At 40.6% G+C, this 13,425-nt stretch overlaps 1 protein-coding gene across 1 annotated transcript; it reads left to right on the forward strand.

The window, feature by feature from the left end:
- The first annotated feature begins 428 nt into the window (after nucleotides 1–428).
- ell2 (elongation factor for RNA polymerase II 2) lies at nucleotides 429–13,000 on the forward strand. The gene is made up of 12 exons (XM_085353101.1): nucleotides 429–587; nucleotides 3,534–3,581; nucleotides 4,080–4,204; nucleotides 4,319–4,482; nucleotides 6,726–6,985; nucleotides 7,248–7,372; nucleotides 8,058–8,136; nucleotides 8,235–8,898; nucleotides 9,374–9,446; nucleotides 9,974–10,145; nucleotides 10,702–10,746; nucleotides 11,841–13,000. Exons 1-12 carry the CDS (start codon nucleotides 456–458, stop codon nucleotides 11,955–11,957), a joined length of 2,004 nt encoding a protein of 667 aa, XP_085209227.1. The 5' UTR covers nucleotides 429–455; the 3' UTR covers nucleotides 11,958–13,000.
- The last annotated feature ends 425 nt before the right edge of the window (nucleotides 13,001–13,425 follow it).

Consider the following 13,425-nt stretch of genomic DNA (forward strand, 5'->3'; position numbering starts at 1 on the left):
TAGAATCAGTTTCACCGTGTCAGCAAAACACAGCAGGCAGAGGAAGAATGCGCAGCTGAAAGAGGTTATTGGCTTACACAGAAGGGGGACTACTAACTAGTAATTTTTCCTCTTATAGTAATAAGCAATTCCTGCAGTCTCGTTTTATTAAACACATAGCAAGATACAGCTGTGAATTAGGCTGCTAATCATATCTAAGTTATAGAAGAAATGCTTAATATATTATTAATGCCCAAAAGTCTTAAAAAAAAACATATATATCTTTACGACGTACTTAAAAGTCGCTGTGGTAAAAGTTGAAGAAGGAAAAAATAGCAAGCTGACAAGTGAAGACATACAGAGGTGTGAGTCCTGAGGGCAGTAAGCGTAATCCCTCCCCGTCAGAGTGCGAACAGTGAGCTTGGACTGCTAAATGCTCCAGCCTTCAGAGGGACGATGGTGGAGGGCTGGTAAAGATGGCGGCGCTCTCCGTGGATGGGAGATACGGATTAAATTGTGGCCAACAAAGCGCAGAAAGAGTCACTGTATTACATGTAAAGTTAACCGAGACAGCACTGAGGGCGATAGAGACCTACCAAAACTGTACGGTGAGTAAAACGCCGTGTATTTCAAGAATAAGGACTCAAACTGACACTGCTCGGATCAGCTAGGAAGTCCCAACTGCCACGCATAGCTAAAAGCTACAAAGTTAGCTAAGCTGTTGACAGAGCGAGTTTCAGCTGGGTTTTTTGATCACATTAGTTGGGTGTCGTGAAAGTAATCAACGGCAGAAGATAAATGAGACCTTGGTCTTATATTCTAGCCAGGTTTTACGAACTGACAAATATGATTTAACGTAAAAACCTGTTGGTTGAGCTGGACGCTGATTAGCTAACGCTAGCTCTACGTTATTATGTTTTGCTGACCAACCTAGTCCATTTTTTTTTCTTGCCAAACTAATGTTGCTTACCAAATTAGGAAAGTGGTAGGCTCATATCGACGAATACACTAGACAAGCTTCATGAGCATAGCGTTTTAACATTAAAATATTAAATCGCAGTCAAGTAACCTGAACTTTTTTTTTCGACGACGTTATATATTAAGAGCAGGAGTGGAAACATAGCAATAAATGAGTGATAATCTAACTTTGATCACAGGTTCGTGCCGTTTGAAGCATGTCGATGACTGGTTAGCTTGCCATATGTTTAGATTTAGCCAGCTGGCAAAACCTAACAAAAACCTGGCAGGGATATGGAGCTCCTAGTCAGGCTCGCCCTTTTTTAACTGTTTAACTTTGTTATAATCTGTTGCAGTCCAACACTAGCTAGAGATACAACTGAGCAAGCATCTCCAATGTTTTCATAGGACAAATATTTATTTATTGAGTTTCTTTCTTTCTCTCTTTCTTAATTCATTCAATATATATCTTTTTCTAGTTGGCATCAAGCTTCACTGAGAAGAATGAGCCAGCATTTATAAATATGTCTAATACAAGACCTTAAAAAAATGAAAGCAAGAAGAACAGCTTATTTTTGTCCTTTTCTTTTTTTTTTTCTTTTTTTTTTTTTTTGCATTAATGTAATGTATTTCCATACTCTTTCTGAACTAATTCAAGCCAGTGTGCTGTAACACAAAGTAGTGCTTTTAAAACTACTGTTTGCTCTGGATCACTGCATGCCTGTGCCGATTAAATATAACTTGTTAATCTTGAACCGTACGAATGGTGTAATCTTGTTGAGGTGAATGCAGGTGGACTAATCTGAACCTCTGCAGTCTTGAATAAGGAGGCCTAAAGCCAGGTTACCTGACTTTTCTCTGCCAACAACAACGCTGTTACGTAACACACTGGCCAGGTCTAGGTCTCCACTCAGGGATGATACATTATAGCTTGCTAGTAGGCTATAGTGTGCTGAGGTTTCTGAGACTTTATCATTTTATTGCATATACACTTACCTGTCCGTCTGCCAGCCACACATTGTATACATTCTTGTATGATAAGCTTTGGCTTATTGTCAGCCCCGTGAGAATTCCTCTTGCAAATATATGTGTTTATAAAATGTGGATATAAAGCAAAATCCAAAATGATTATTCACACGGTTTTGTGACAGCTGGCAGGCTGCGTTATCACTTAGTTGAGGGAATTCTTTTGTGACAGCCCGTGCTACAACCTTATTGGATGTGGTAATGTTGGTCTGTTCTCTGCACTGAACAGCAGCCTGCAATCTCTTGCTGACTGAGCAGCCAAAAACTGCCTGCTTTTTGTTTCTCTCTCCCTCTCGGTAATGTGTGCTGTAGCTAACCCAGTCATCGAACTCTGGAAGCCGGCTATCTTTGTCTTTCTGTGGTGATGTGAAATGTGATCAGAACGGTGCGAGTGGGGGGAGGAGGGAGTATGGCTTGGAGTAGCACAGCTTTTACAACCATGACATATTTATTTCAATGTTTAAAAAAAAAAAAAGTGCCCATTTTATCCAGTCACCTACTTCTTGAGTCGCTTTAGGAAGACTCAGCAACGTGGAGAATCTGTTAAAATGCGCATACCTCCCACTCAGACTAGTTCACAAGTCTAGCTGACTGGTTCTTCTGTGTACTTAAGCTGGGTGAAGAAACTGGGAGTCATGTGCTTCTCCCAGGTTATTGTATACCGCTGAAGAGCAGCCACCACATATTTGTGGCTGTCACTCTTATTTCAAGTAGCCACTGGCACAAATGTAAATAAAAGAGATTTAGAAATCTACTATTTAAAAATATCTGGTTTGTTTTTAGTGTCAAAACAAATCATTTCACCTACCACTTAAAGACACAGGTCATTTTGATTTATATAGCCTCTCTCTCTCGCTCTCTCTCGCTCTCTCTCGCTCTCTCTCTCTCGGCCCTCAGGTAAAGATTGTCTTTAAGTGGCTCGCTGAGCATTATATGCTGCAAATCACCCATGGCTTCAGAAAAAAACATGCAAGCTGTCCATACAAGGAAAACTGCAATAATTGGGTGACTGTTTAAATAGCTCTGGCCAGACCGATGTGCTTTGAGCTTTGGAAATGTGAGGCTTCACACTATTTGTCTGATAATTTACTGACCAAACAACCAGTTGGTTAATTGGTGAAATAATCTGAAGATCAGCAGCAGCACTGCATCAGACACAGCGCTGTTAACAAGTTCCCAGTTGCGTGATTGACAGGGATTATCTTTGCTGTGCTGCCTCTTCATTTTTTTCTCTTTTGCATCATGAATACTGATTATGACCTAGTTACTTGCTCTCCCACAGACAAAGAAGGCACGTGCTCGTCAGATATCAGCTGGCTGTCAGCTATAGTCCTAGCAGCATGTTTTTAAATGTAGCCTTTAAACAAACATGCAGAGCAAGTGGTTAAGCATTCAGCATTTGTCTGCATTATGATGGAAGCATATGTTATAGGAGGACTGGGAGTAAAGTGTAGTGTAGATTCTAGGCCTTTATTTTCTGTTTTGTTTTTTGTTTTTTAATGCTTATTTATGTCTGTATATATTTTTTGTTTCAGGGGTTAAAGTATATGTGTGTTTCCCATTATTTGCAGAATGTTCCTTCTCTGCGGCCAACGATACAGTTCAAGGGACTACAAGGGGTAAGTCCAACAAGGAAAACAAAAAACCTGGTTGTATTTTAGGTTGTGAGTCTTGCATTAACTGATAAAAATAAGCTTGCCAGTTGTATTCATTGATCCTAAAATCAGTAAAACCACTTAACAATTTCTGGCATTAACTCATTTTAGCACTTGTAATAAAATATAAATTCAATACAAAATGGCCAATTTAATGATTTTAATGATTCAAACGGAATTGTTTATAAAGCAAGATCATTTCTTTTTTTCTTTTTTAATGTGTGTTTTCCTCTGATGTTCCTCTCGATAAAATATCAAGTTAATAATTGGTTCATATATATTTTTGTATGATGTATGTACTCCATAATGGCATGGCTCACCTCCCATTAGATGATAAGAACTTGGGTTGTCCTGTTTCCTCGTAACTCTTAAATTGTTCACATCATCCTCTATAGCTCTACTGCTGAATACACTGTTATACTGTTTGTGTTATACTTAATATGTATGTGAATTATTTGACAGCGCATTAAGATTCCCAAGAGTGACTCTTCTTCAGACGCCTTCCACAATTTTGAATTCTATCTGTCTAATGTGGGCAAGGACAACCCTCAGGGAAGCTTCGAGTGCATCCATCAGTATGCGTCGAGGTAGTGTTAATAGCTGGTCAGCTGAATCAACTGTTACTTTCTTACCACACGTTGCTGGAAGGTAATCCCTCTCTTGCATTACATTTCTCCTCCACACTCCCTCTTTGTCTCTAGCTCAGGGGCCTCACACCTGGCATTGTTGGCGACAGTACACGACAAGGTCACAGTGTGTGCCACCAATGACTCCTACCAGGTGACCCGGGAGCGCATGACCCAGGCTGTGGAGGACACACGAGAACGTGGGACCAAAGTCATCAAGCCTGGTGGTCAGTACAGAGGTAAGACCCTTCCTACAATCTCGCTTATTTCCCACTGCCGCAGTCAAAGGGCGGTGTGGATCCCACATGTCACCATGGCTTTACAACCCCTCTTCTCTCTTTTCAAACTCTGCCTCTTTTGAGAGCCTGAATAGGTGAAAGCTGACAGACTAACTCTATTCAAAGCCATTATTGCGACTGACTAAGCTATTTTGCCGTCTCAGTTTTTTCCAGATTAGGAGTCTGTCTGATAATGACAAATGGTGGCAGATAAAGCTAATGCTGTTTTAGTAATGCATAGCTTGCCACATAGTACACGCTTTACTTTTGTTTTATTGTGTTTAACATTTATCTTTTCAACAAATTATGTCTTCATGTTTTCCTTACACATGAGGGATGTATAGTTGTTACAGTGTTTTATATACAGATAGCTGTTGCTCTTAAACTTGCTGCATGTTTAGAATGACTGCTGGTACATGCAGCTAATCTAGGCCTACATTAGGTATTCCCTGCTTTTCAGATGTCTGACAAAAAAGAATGCGTAAAATTCAAATACTTTGGCTTATGCAACGTTAAAAGATAGTTTGACTGATCACAGAGAGTTGATACTCAGCAATGTAACCAGACTGCATTCACAGGCCGCGCCTGGGTGCCAGCAAATTTAAGAAGACAACTTTGTTGTCTTCATCTTCTACAGTAATCAAGTATTTTAAATTTCACTATAACCCACGGTAAAGAGCTGTTGCCCTGTTCTGTATTTATTTTAAGTTTTCTGATCTCTATCCTGATCTGAATTGTGATGAAATTTTGTTGCTTGCCAAAAAAGAAAAGGAGGGCAAAGTATATCTGTCCCATTTCACTATAGAAATCGCTACAAATCCCAGTTTGTGGTTTAAATGTCATTATTTTCACACATACAAGTAAGCATTTAAAAATGTACACTATTTACTGTAGATGTAGTCTAAAAGCCTTTTATTTTTCTGAGCCCTGGGGATATATTTGTATATTTGCATGTACTGTCACATAGAAACTGGGAATCGAGATGATGTACAGAAAAGGGGGTGGGTCAGTCGTTTGTAGCACCTGGTTTGAAGTAAGTATCATATTTACAGATGTGCCAGGGGCCTTTAGATTCTTGTTTTCGCAGGCTTTTTGTTTCAGATAGCAGCCTCTAACTTTCCCTAATCTTTGTCTGCCTTCTGCAGTCGCATTTAAAAGCAGTAACTCTTAATAAATGTACAGATGGTCTGTACAGAATATCTCTTTCTGAAGAAGAAAAATGTGATGCAAAAGCATTACGCCTGCTAGAATCTGTCACTGATCTCTGTCACTGTTTGCGAGTCTTTTTCCTTTTCTTTGACGAGGAGGGAGGGGAGGAGTTTTTCCTTTCTCTTCCTTTCCCTAACCTTAATCTTTTAAAGAGCTTTAGAATTTCATAATGACCATGAAGAGGTATACAGGGAAGTGTTGACACCATGATTAAGCACATTGCTCAGTAATAAGGTTTCTCTGGCTTTAACGTCAACACTTTAAAATGGGTTCTCTAAGCTGCTTAGTGTAGTTATGTAGTTTGGTATGGTCAGTTTTCTTGCCACATACACTTTCACTGGAAATGGCATTAACATCAGACCATATTGTCACTGGTTTCAAAAACTGAAATCGTGAATGTCACTGACATAACAAAAGCACTCATTGTGTCTCTTATATTCTGTGGTTACAGTTCCTAATGTCAGTTTGAAATAAGGTTTGACTTGAGCAGCTCAGCTTCTTTGGTCTTCCTACATGCCATTGACACTCTCACATGATTTCCTCTCAGAAAGGTTCAACCCATGTGTAGGTGACCAAATCCTGGTTAATGTCATTCACATACAGCAGTGGAGGATTTAGCCTACTGTAATCCATTAGTGAACACAGGTAAAAGAGTATTATGGTATAAGTTATTCCTGGTCCTTTAATATACCTTTAAAAAAAAAAATATATATATATCTCCCCAGTCCATAGGTCTGGCATAGATCCATTTAGCCTAAGCACATTGCCAGGATTGTAATACACTGGTGGAAACCCTGATCCATTTCTTTAAGCTCTCATTATTATAATCATTGGATCAGTCCTAATGTATGTGTAATGTAGATGCAATTGACACCCACTTTTAATAAGAGATGTTAATCAGAAGTTCTTATCTGTCAGCGTAAAAGAATCATCTGTGATGAGCCAGTCTGCCGAGAAGAGAAGTCGTAACTTTCCATTTTCCTTCTGTTTTCCAGGAAAGCAAGTACATATCCGTAAGCCTGCACTATCCACCCCAGAAGTGGTCCCAGAGCGTAAACGCTCCACACCCATCAACCCAGCCAACACTATTCGTAAGTGCCTTTCCAATAACCCTGTATCGCAGCGGCCGTTCAGAGACCGCATCATTCATCTGCTGGCACTCAGGCCCTACAAGAAGCTGGAAGTGCTAGCACGTTTGCAGCGTGACGGTATCAACCAGAAGGATCGCAACTCATTGGGGACCGCCCTGCAGCAGGTATTTCCCAACAGGAGAGTTGCATGAGTTTGAACAGATTTGTCTGTTTAAGAAGGCTAACAAGATTGTTGCTTGCAGATCTGCCTGATGAAATCCTGCTCACTTTATTAATGCTTCATTCATGAGAAATGAGACTGTTAGTCGTTGAACAGTATTTACATACACAGATGTTTAGCCAGCACAGGATGTACGAAGTATCTATACCAGTATTCCTGCTGCCACAACTTAACTTTGAAACTCTGTGTGTTTCTATGCAAATTAGGTGGCAAACCTGAATCCCAAAGACAATGCATATTCTCTGAAGGACTACATATACCGTGACGTCCAGCGAGACTGGCCTGGTTACTCAGAAGATGAGAAGTCTCAGATTGACCGGATCCTGACTCGGTACACAAGCAGCCAGTTCAGCTTTTTATTCTGATTAATTTTGAGTTGCCTTTGATTAAATTAAAAGCAGTCGATATATTGAAAGGAAATGTACAGAACGGTAGGATGTGAAATACAGAGCAGAGATCCTCATGCTTGAATAGAAGCATCAGTCATTTGGTCACATGGCAAAAGACCCAAAATATAGCCTCAATTATGCTCCTAAATGGTCTCCTGCTTGCCTGTAGTGATAAAGCATTTGTTCTTTATGGTGTGTAATTGGGCTAACACTGTTTACACTTTAAGCAGAAGTGGTTTTACATACATGAGCACAGTTTCCAAAAGAACGAATGAAACGCTGAAACTCGTGAGAGAGTGAAGAAAACACACTGTTCTGTTATCTTGGTGTGTGGCTACAGCCTGCAGTACATGCTATAGCTTCTATGAAAACATCGACACTGTTTAGACTAGCTTGTGGTACGGTTTATTTTGACATTAGCTACACTACAGATTTGTGTTTTAGAGCCATTTCTTCTCCTTCTTGTGTTGTGGCATTGGAAAAATGTAAATTAAGCCTCATGAATATGACCAATCCACATTTTTAGCAGGTCTTAGTGTAATGATGGTTGAAGGCTACCCTCTAAGTTGCCCTTTCTTGCCACTTAGACTGTTCCCCACTGATAACACTCTGTCTTTTCTTCAATAGCAAATTAGGTCTTCCTAATGAGATAACTGCAACCTCATCCAGTGGTTCTCCCAAAGACAGCGCTCCCACATCGCCTCAGGTACCTGAACAAAAATTCTCTAAAGCTCAACCCATGGTGTTATATGATTTTTCAGACTAAATTCTGTGGTTGGTTTCATTGGGGGGGGGTTTTGGCAGAAGCGTCAGCCAGACTTTGATTTCATTGATCCTTTGGCACCGAAGAAAGCCCGCATCTCCCACCTCAGTAATCGAGGGCCAGCCGCATCCTCCTCGGATCGCCTTGAGGACGAGGGCAGCCTCAGCTCTAAACGCTCATCCCTACCCTCCAATGTCACCTCAGGCCCTCCCACTCATCTCCCCATCTCATCCCACCCACCTGCCCCCTCTCACCAGCAGCCTAGCCCAGCTTCTAACACCAACTCACCAAGCACCCCAGAGGGCTGTGGCACCCAGGACCTGCCCGTGGACCAGAGTTCCTCCTGCAGAGATCCTTCACCCAAGTCCTTTTCGTCCAATAGATCCCTGCAGGATCGCTATCAGCATCCTAACCCCGGTCCCAGACCATCCCCCAGCCCTCCGCCTTGCACCTCACTCACAGTTACCTCCACTGTCATTTCTAGCCCTCCCTTGTCCAGCATCACCAGTAAGAAGGTTAAAAAGAAGTCTAAGAAGCACAAAGACAAGGATCGAGAAAGGGAGAAAGGGAAGCGAAAGGAAAGAGATGGCAGTAGTTCTCATGGTGTTGTGGAGCAGGCTGTAGAAAGTCATAGAGCCAAGAAGAGGCAGAGCCCTGATGAAGAGACCAGGAGAGTTATCAGCAAAAGTTCTCACAAAGATCAAGGTGCGTTTCTGAATCTCTTGTATGGACCGCTGAATCAGATACCTGCAGTTCTGGAAAATTTATGTTGTCACTTTAACTCAGAAAACAGGACAACAACCTTTACATTACAGGCCTCCATTTCTTTGCAGCAGCCTTTGCTTTTTCAGCAGCTGCACCACTGATTTCATGAGAAAAATGGGTTTCTTTTCCTATAAAAGCAGTGCATGTCTGTCCATCAGTACCTTTCGGTCCTGATTATATTGAATGAAAAATCCTGTGCTGTGGGTTAATGTCATCATGCAACAAACATTTACATTACTGTTGAAACATCAGGGATCAACTAAAAGAGACCTGTTCATATTCTTTACATCAGAACAAGATGGTTAAAAATAAAATCCTGTTGTTAGACAGTTTTCCATCATAGCAGCGGTGCTTATGTTTAATGTTCATTATAAATTCTGCACTTAGATTCTTGCATATTGCTGTCTCTCCTCAGACTCTTCAGACAAAGAGAGGCCAGTCCAATCCACTGAATTTTCATCCAAAATAGATACACCTGACTATATCCTGTAAGTAACTGTTATAATTCTAAAAGGGTCCATTATCAACAGTCTTTTTTTTTTTTTTCTTTTTTTTTTTCTTTTTATTTCCTCTTTTCTCACCACAAATTGTGAAACAATTGCAAAAGAGGATGTTTTGAACAAACACAAGTGAATTAGAGTAGACAAGAATTAGGACACGTGAAATGCTGCTGTAAACACAGATGTGTTTCAGTGTGCATGCTAGTATTCTTTGTTCATTGCTGTACAAGGACTGTTTTGTACTTTCCACATCAGTGGTAATGAGTTCAGGGAATATCTTATCCGTAGCACATTTGAAATGGAGAAGTGCAACAGATGTTGAACTTCCCATATGTCTATAAATGGCATGACCTTTTCAAAGGTGCATTCAGAATAAATAAAGTTTGGAAAGAGCATGTTCATAGTCCAGTGCTGGTATTGGTGTTGTCTGTAACAGCTCTTTCTGGATAGAAATTTCAAATTAAAACTTACTTTGTCACCACTTTAAAATGGATCTAATTTTCCTTTGTTTACAGGAAGTACACAGCATTGGTGTCCCTCGACCAGCGGCAAAGCTACAAGGACGATTTCAATGCAGAGTATGACGAGTACCGCCTGTTGCATGGACGCGTGGAGAACATCACCCGCCGCTTTACCCAGTTGGACGCCCAGTGTCGGAAGTTGGCCCCTGGCACCAAAGAGCATCAGGTCATATTGAAACTTTTTGCTTGGATACATTTTCGATGATGCTGGTGATGACTGCAGAAAGACCACAATCATAGAAATGTGACACAGGCTGTTCTCTCTCTTAATGTGTGTTTTAATCATTTTCTACATTATTATACATTTGTGGTCCTGTTGGCTGTGACAGAATATAATGAAGTCTTTGGCCTTTAACCATTCACAACTGGCTCTTTGTATACTGCTGTCAAACAAACAGGAGGCAGTAATGATGGACAGCTTATTCATAATCAACAAAAAGTAATAGTGTTGTCAAAGTTTCACAGCTGCTCCTCAATCCAGAGACACCTGCAACCAGCAGGCGACAGACATTTGTTTAGAGTGCTAATAGTTTCATTCTGTGCTTTGGTTCAGGGTCCTGCTTTTTGTCCCCAGCTATCAGAGCTTTTGTTTTTTATTTCCTTAAAGTAAATGTAGGTGGGTCAGTATTTCATTTATCTACAAAAAGTGAAAGAACACGTGTTTGTAATGTTTATACATGACGTCCATTGGGAACAACTAATGACTTTAATCATCTTTACAGAAGGTGCAAGAAGAAATAGTGAAAGAGTACAAAAAGATCAAACAAGTAAGTTACACAGGCTGTCATCATTTTAAGTCTTTGTGTGCATTTCTGCCTTTTCCCCTGATATAACCTAAAAACAATGTGAATTCTATAACCAAGTCTTTACTTTTTTGAATGTTTGTTGCATTAAGTTTGGCCAAAATGTTGTCACACTCCATAATCACGCTCATTCTTAAGATCTGAATTAGACACACTACGCATATATGTACTGGTGGCAGGGTGGTATGTGCACACCTGTGTAAATGACACGGTGTTTTAACTGATGTGAAAAGGTGCATTAACGTTAAATATTAAATCCTTCAAATATTAGTGCAGTATTGTTGCTTTATATTCCATGTGCATAAAAATTATTACATAATTGGACATGTGCAGAAGCTCTTTCTGTCCTAAGACCATTCGGAACTGTGAACTTATTAGAGTTTAGAGCCTGATTATTTCTTTGACTCCTCTTTTGCATACCAATCAACTCAATATGGCTATAAAATGTATTAAAGCAGGCTAAATATGAATGGTCACAAATACCGGTAAGGAATGGCAGCTGTGAGAAAGTGCTGAAGTCATGACGGCATGCTGAGATAACTTAACTTCTGAGCAGGAAGACAAAGCACCTCCTCATGGATTTGTATAGGAATGTCAGGCATGTTTAGCTAGTGCAGGCAACGGTAGTGCACTGTTTCCTTTTTGCTGTGTTTGTTCATGAACAAGGTGTCAAAGGAGAGCTTTCTGAAGCGAACTCTCTGCCAATTCTTAACAAAAGTGCCTGAAGTATGCAGAGTAAAATCCGGATAAACTGGAATTGTGGTCAGTGAAACAAAACAGACAAATGTCCACAGTAAAGTTAAACATTTTCATCACAACTTTTAACCTTTTTAGTGTTTCTTGAAAGATGCCCTAAAAGTCTCATAATCTGAAGTGCTCTGTAAGGAAGAGTGCATGCCACGATTGGTTAGAAAATAACAGAGCATTAGCAGGTTGACTTCTTTTATTTTAAGGATGAACAAAATGTGTAATTTGTTCTGCACTTTAAAAAATCAAACCGAGTGCAGCTGAACTGACATTTTCTTTTTTTCCCCCCTTTTAAAAAAAAAAAAAAATAGCACAGCCCCAACTACCACAAAGAGAAACTGCGCTGCGAGTACCTGCACAACAAGCTGGCCCACATCAAGCGGCTCATAGCTGATTTTGACCAGCGCAGAGCCCAGGCCTGGTCCTGAGGGCACAGTAGAGAACAGCTTCACTCATCAGTATTGAGAATGGAGGGTCAAACCAAGAGCATCTGTCCAGCTGTCTCTTAGCTATTGAGACCCCTTCAGTTGCTGCCTTCGCAACAGCTCCTTCCCCTACTTTCCTTACCATTTTTCCTTCTCCTGTTTTCTTGCTTCATTCCTCCTTTTCTTTTTGACCTTTGATTCCACAGGCTTCATTGGTGCCTGCAATCCTGCTTTTCGACTTTACCCATCAATCCTTTGCTTTTGCAGTATTTTTTTTTTTCTTCTTCTTCTCCTGTGGATTTGACACCACTGGACCAGTGGAAGGGGCTGTCTGCATGTGTGAGCGGGTTTGTCTCTAACTTTTGAAGGACTTTCTCTTCAGACAAAAGTATTTTTGAGCATCAGATATAATATTAACATGTATTTAAGTAAAACAAAAAAGAGGGAGATCTATTTATTTTGTGACTCGTAGTGCAAAGTAAGAGTCTGCAAATGATATATTGTTTAATTTTGTTTTTTAAACAATGCAAAAAAAAAAAAAAACCACAGGCCTTATGTGTTTTGACTTTGTGAAGCCATTTTGAATGCAGATCCATCTGTCATCTCATCTGACAAAGATGCCTGTCTTGCCTCATTTCCTCTCATCACTTCAAACGGCAGTGGATAACCACACTTCAATAAATTGCTGCCGAAGCTGAATTTGAAGCTGAAGAGGAAGGAAATGAGACAGGAAGAAGAAATCACTTGAGCTGATTAAGAAGCAACAGTTTGTGTGCATGGGTTGTGAATTTAATTGCAATGATGAAATGGTGTTGAACGTTGGCGTAAGCCAACCCCTCCCCCCACCCTGTCAGTAGGGGGCAGTATTTCCCACACCAAACAATATTTAATGTTCACAGTGCATTATGTATGCCTTAAGGTGTTTACATTCGGAAATGTCGAGCTGGGGCTTGGAGTCCACTGGCTGTACAAAGGAACTACAACTGCCTAGAAACAGAGGTGTGTGTGTGTGTGTGTGTGTGTGTGTGTGTGTGTGTGTGTGAGTGTGTGAGAGAGCGGGTGGGTGGGTGGTGTGCAGATGTCAGTGATCGAGAGAGGAAGGGATGTAAAGTCTGGAAGGAGTGTTACAAATTGTGAGTGTAGTTGTATGGATGTGTATTATGTTGAATGAAAGGAAAAATAGAAATGTGGAGAAGAAATGAAGAAATATAGAAAACAAACAAAAAAAAAGCTGCTATAATGTTTAAAACCGGCCAGGAACACTCAGGATCGACCTGGCTGGAGTAAGAGTACCTGATCCTACCTGAAGAAAGAAGGAAGATCCTTATTTGGTTCTTCTCTAGACCCTGCAAAGGAATAACCCCCCCCCCCCCCCCCCCCCCCCCCCCACCTCTCGAGCTTTATCCAGCGGCAAACAGGTTTTGTTTTTTTGTTTTTAAAGGTTTGAAAGGAAGCAAAATGTTATCATCCA

Source organism: Diplotaxodon limnothrissa, linkage group LG5 (genome assembly GCF_057381915.1).
Source record: "Diplotaxodon limnothrissa isolate DT_005_m linkage group LG5, D_limnothrissa_male_GT1.1, whole genome shotgun sequence".
In the NCBI taxonomy this organism is placed as follows: domain Eukaryota; kingdom Metazoa; phylum Chordata; class Actinopteri; order Cichliformes; family Cichlidae; genus Diplotaxodon; species Diplotaxodon limnothrissa.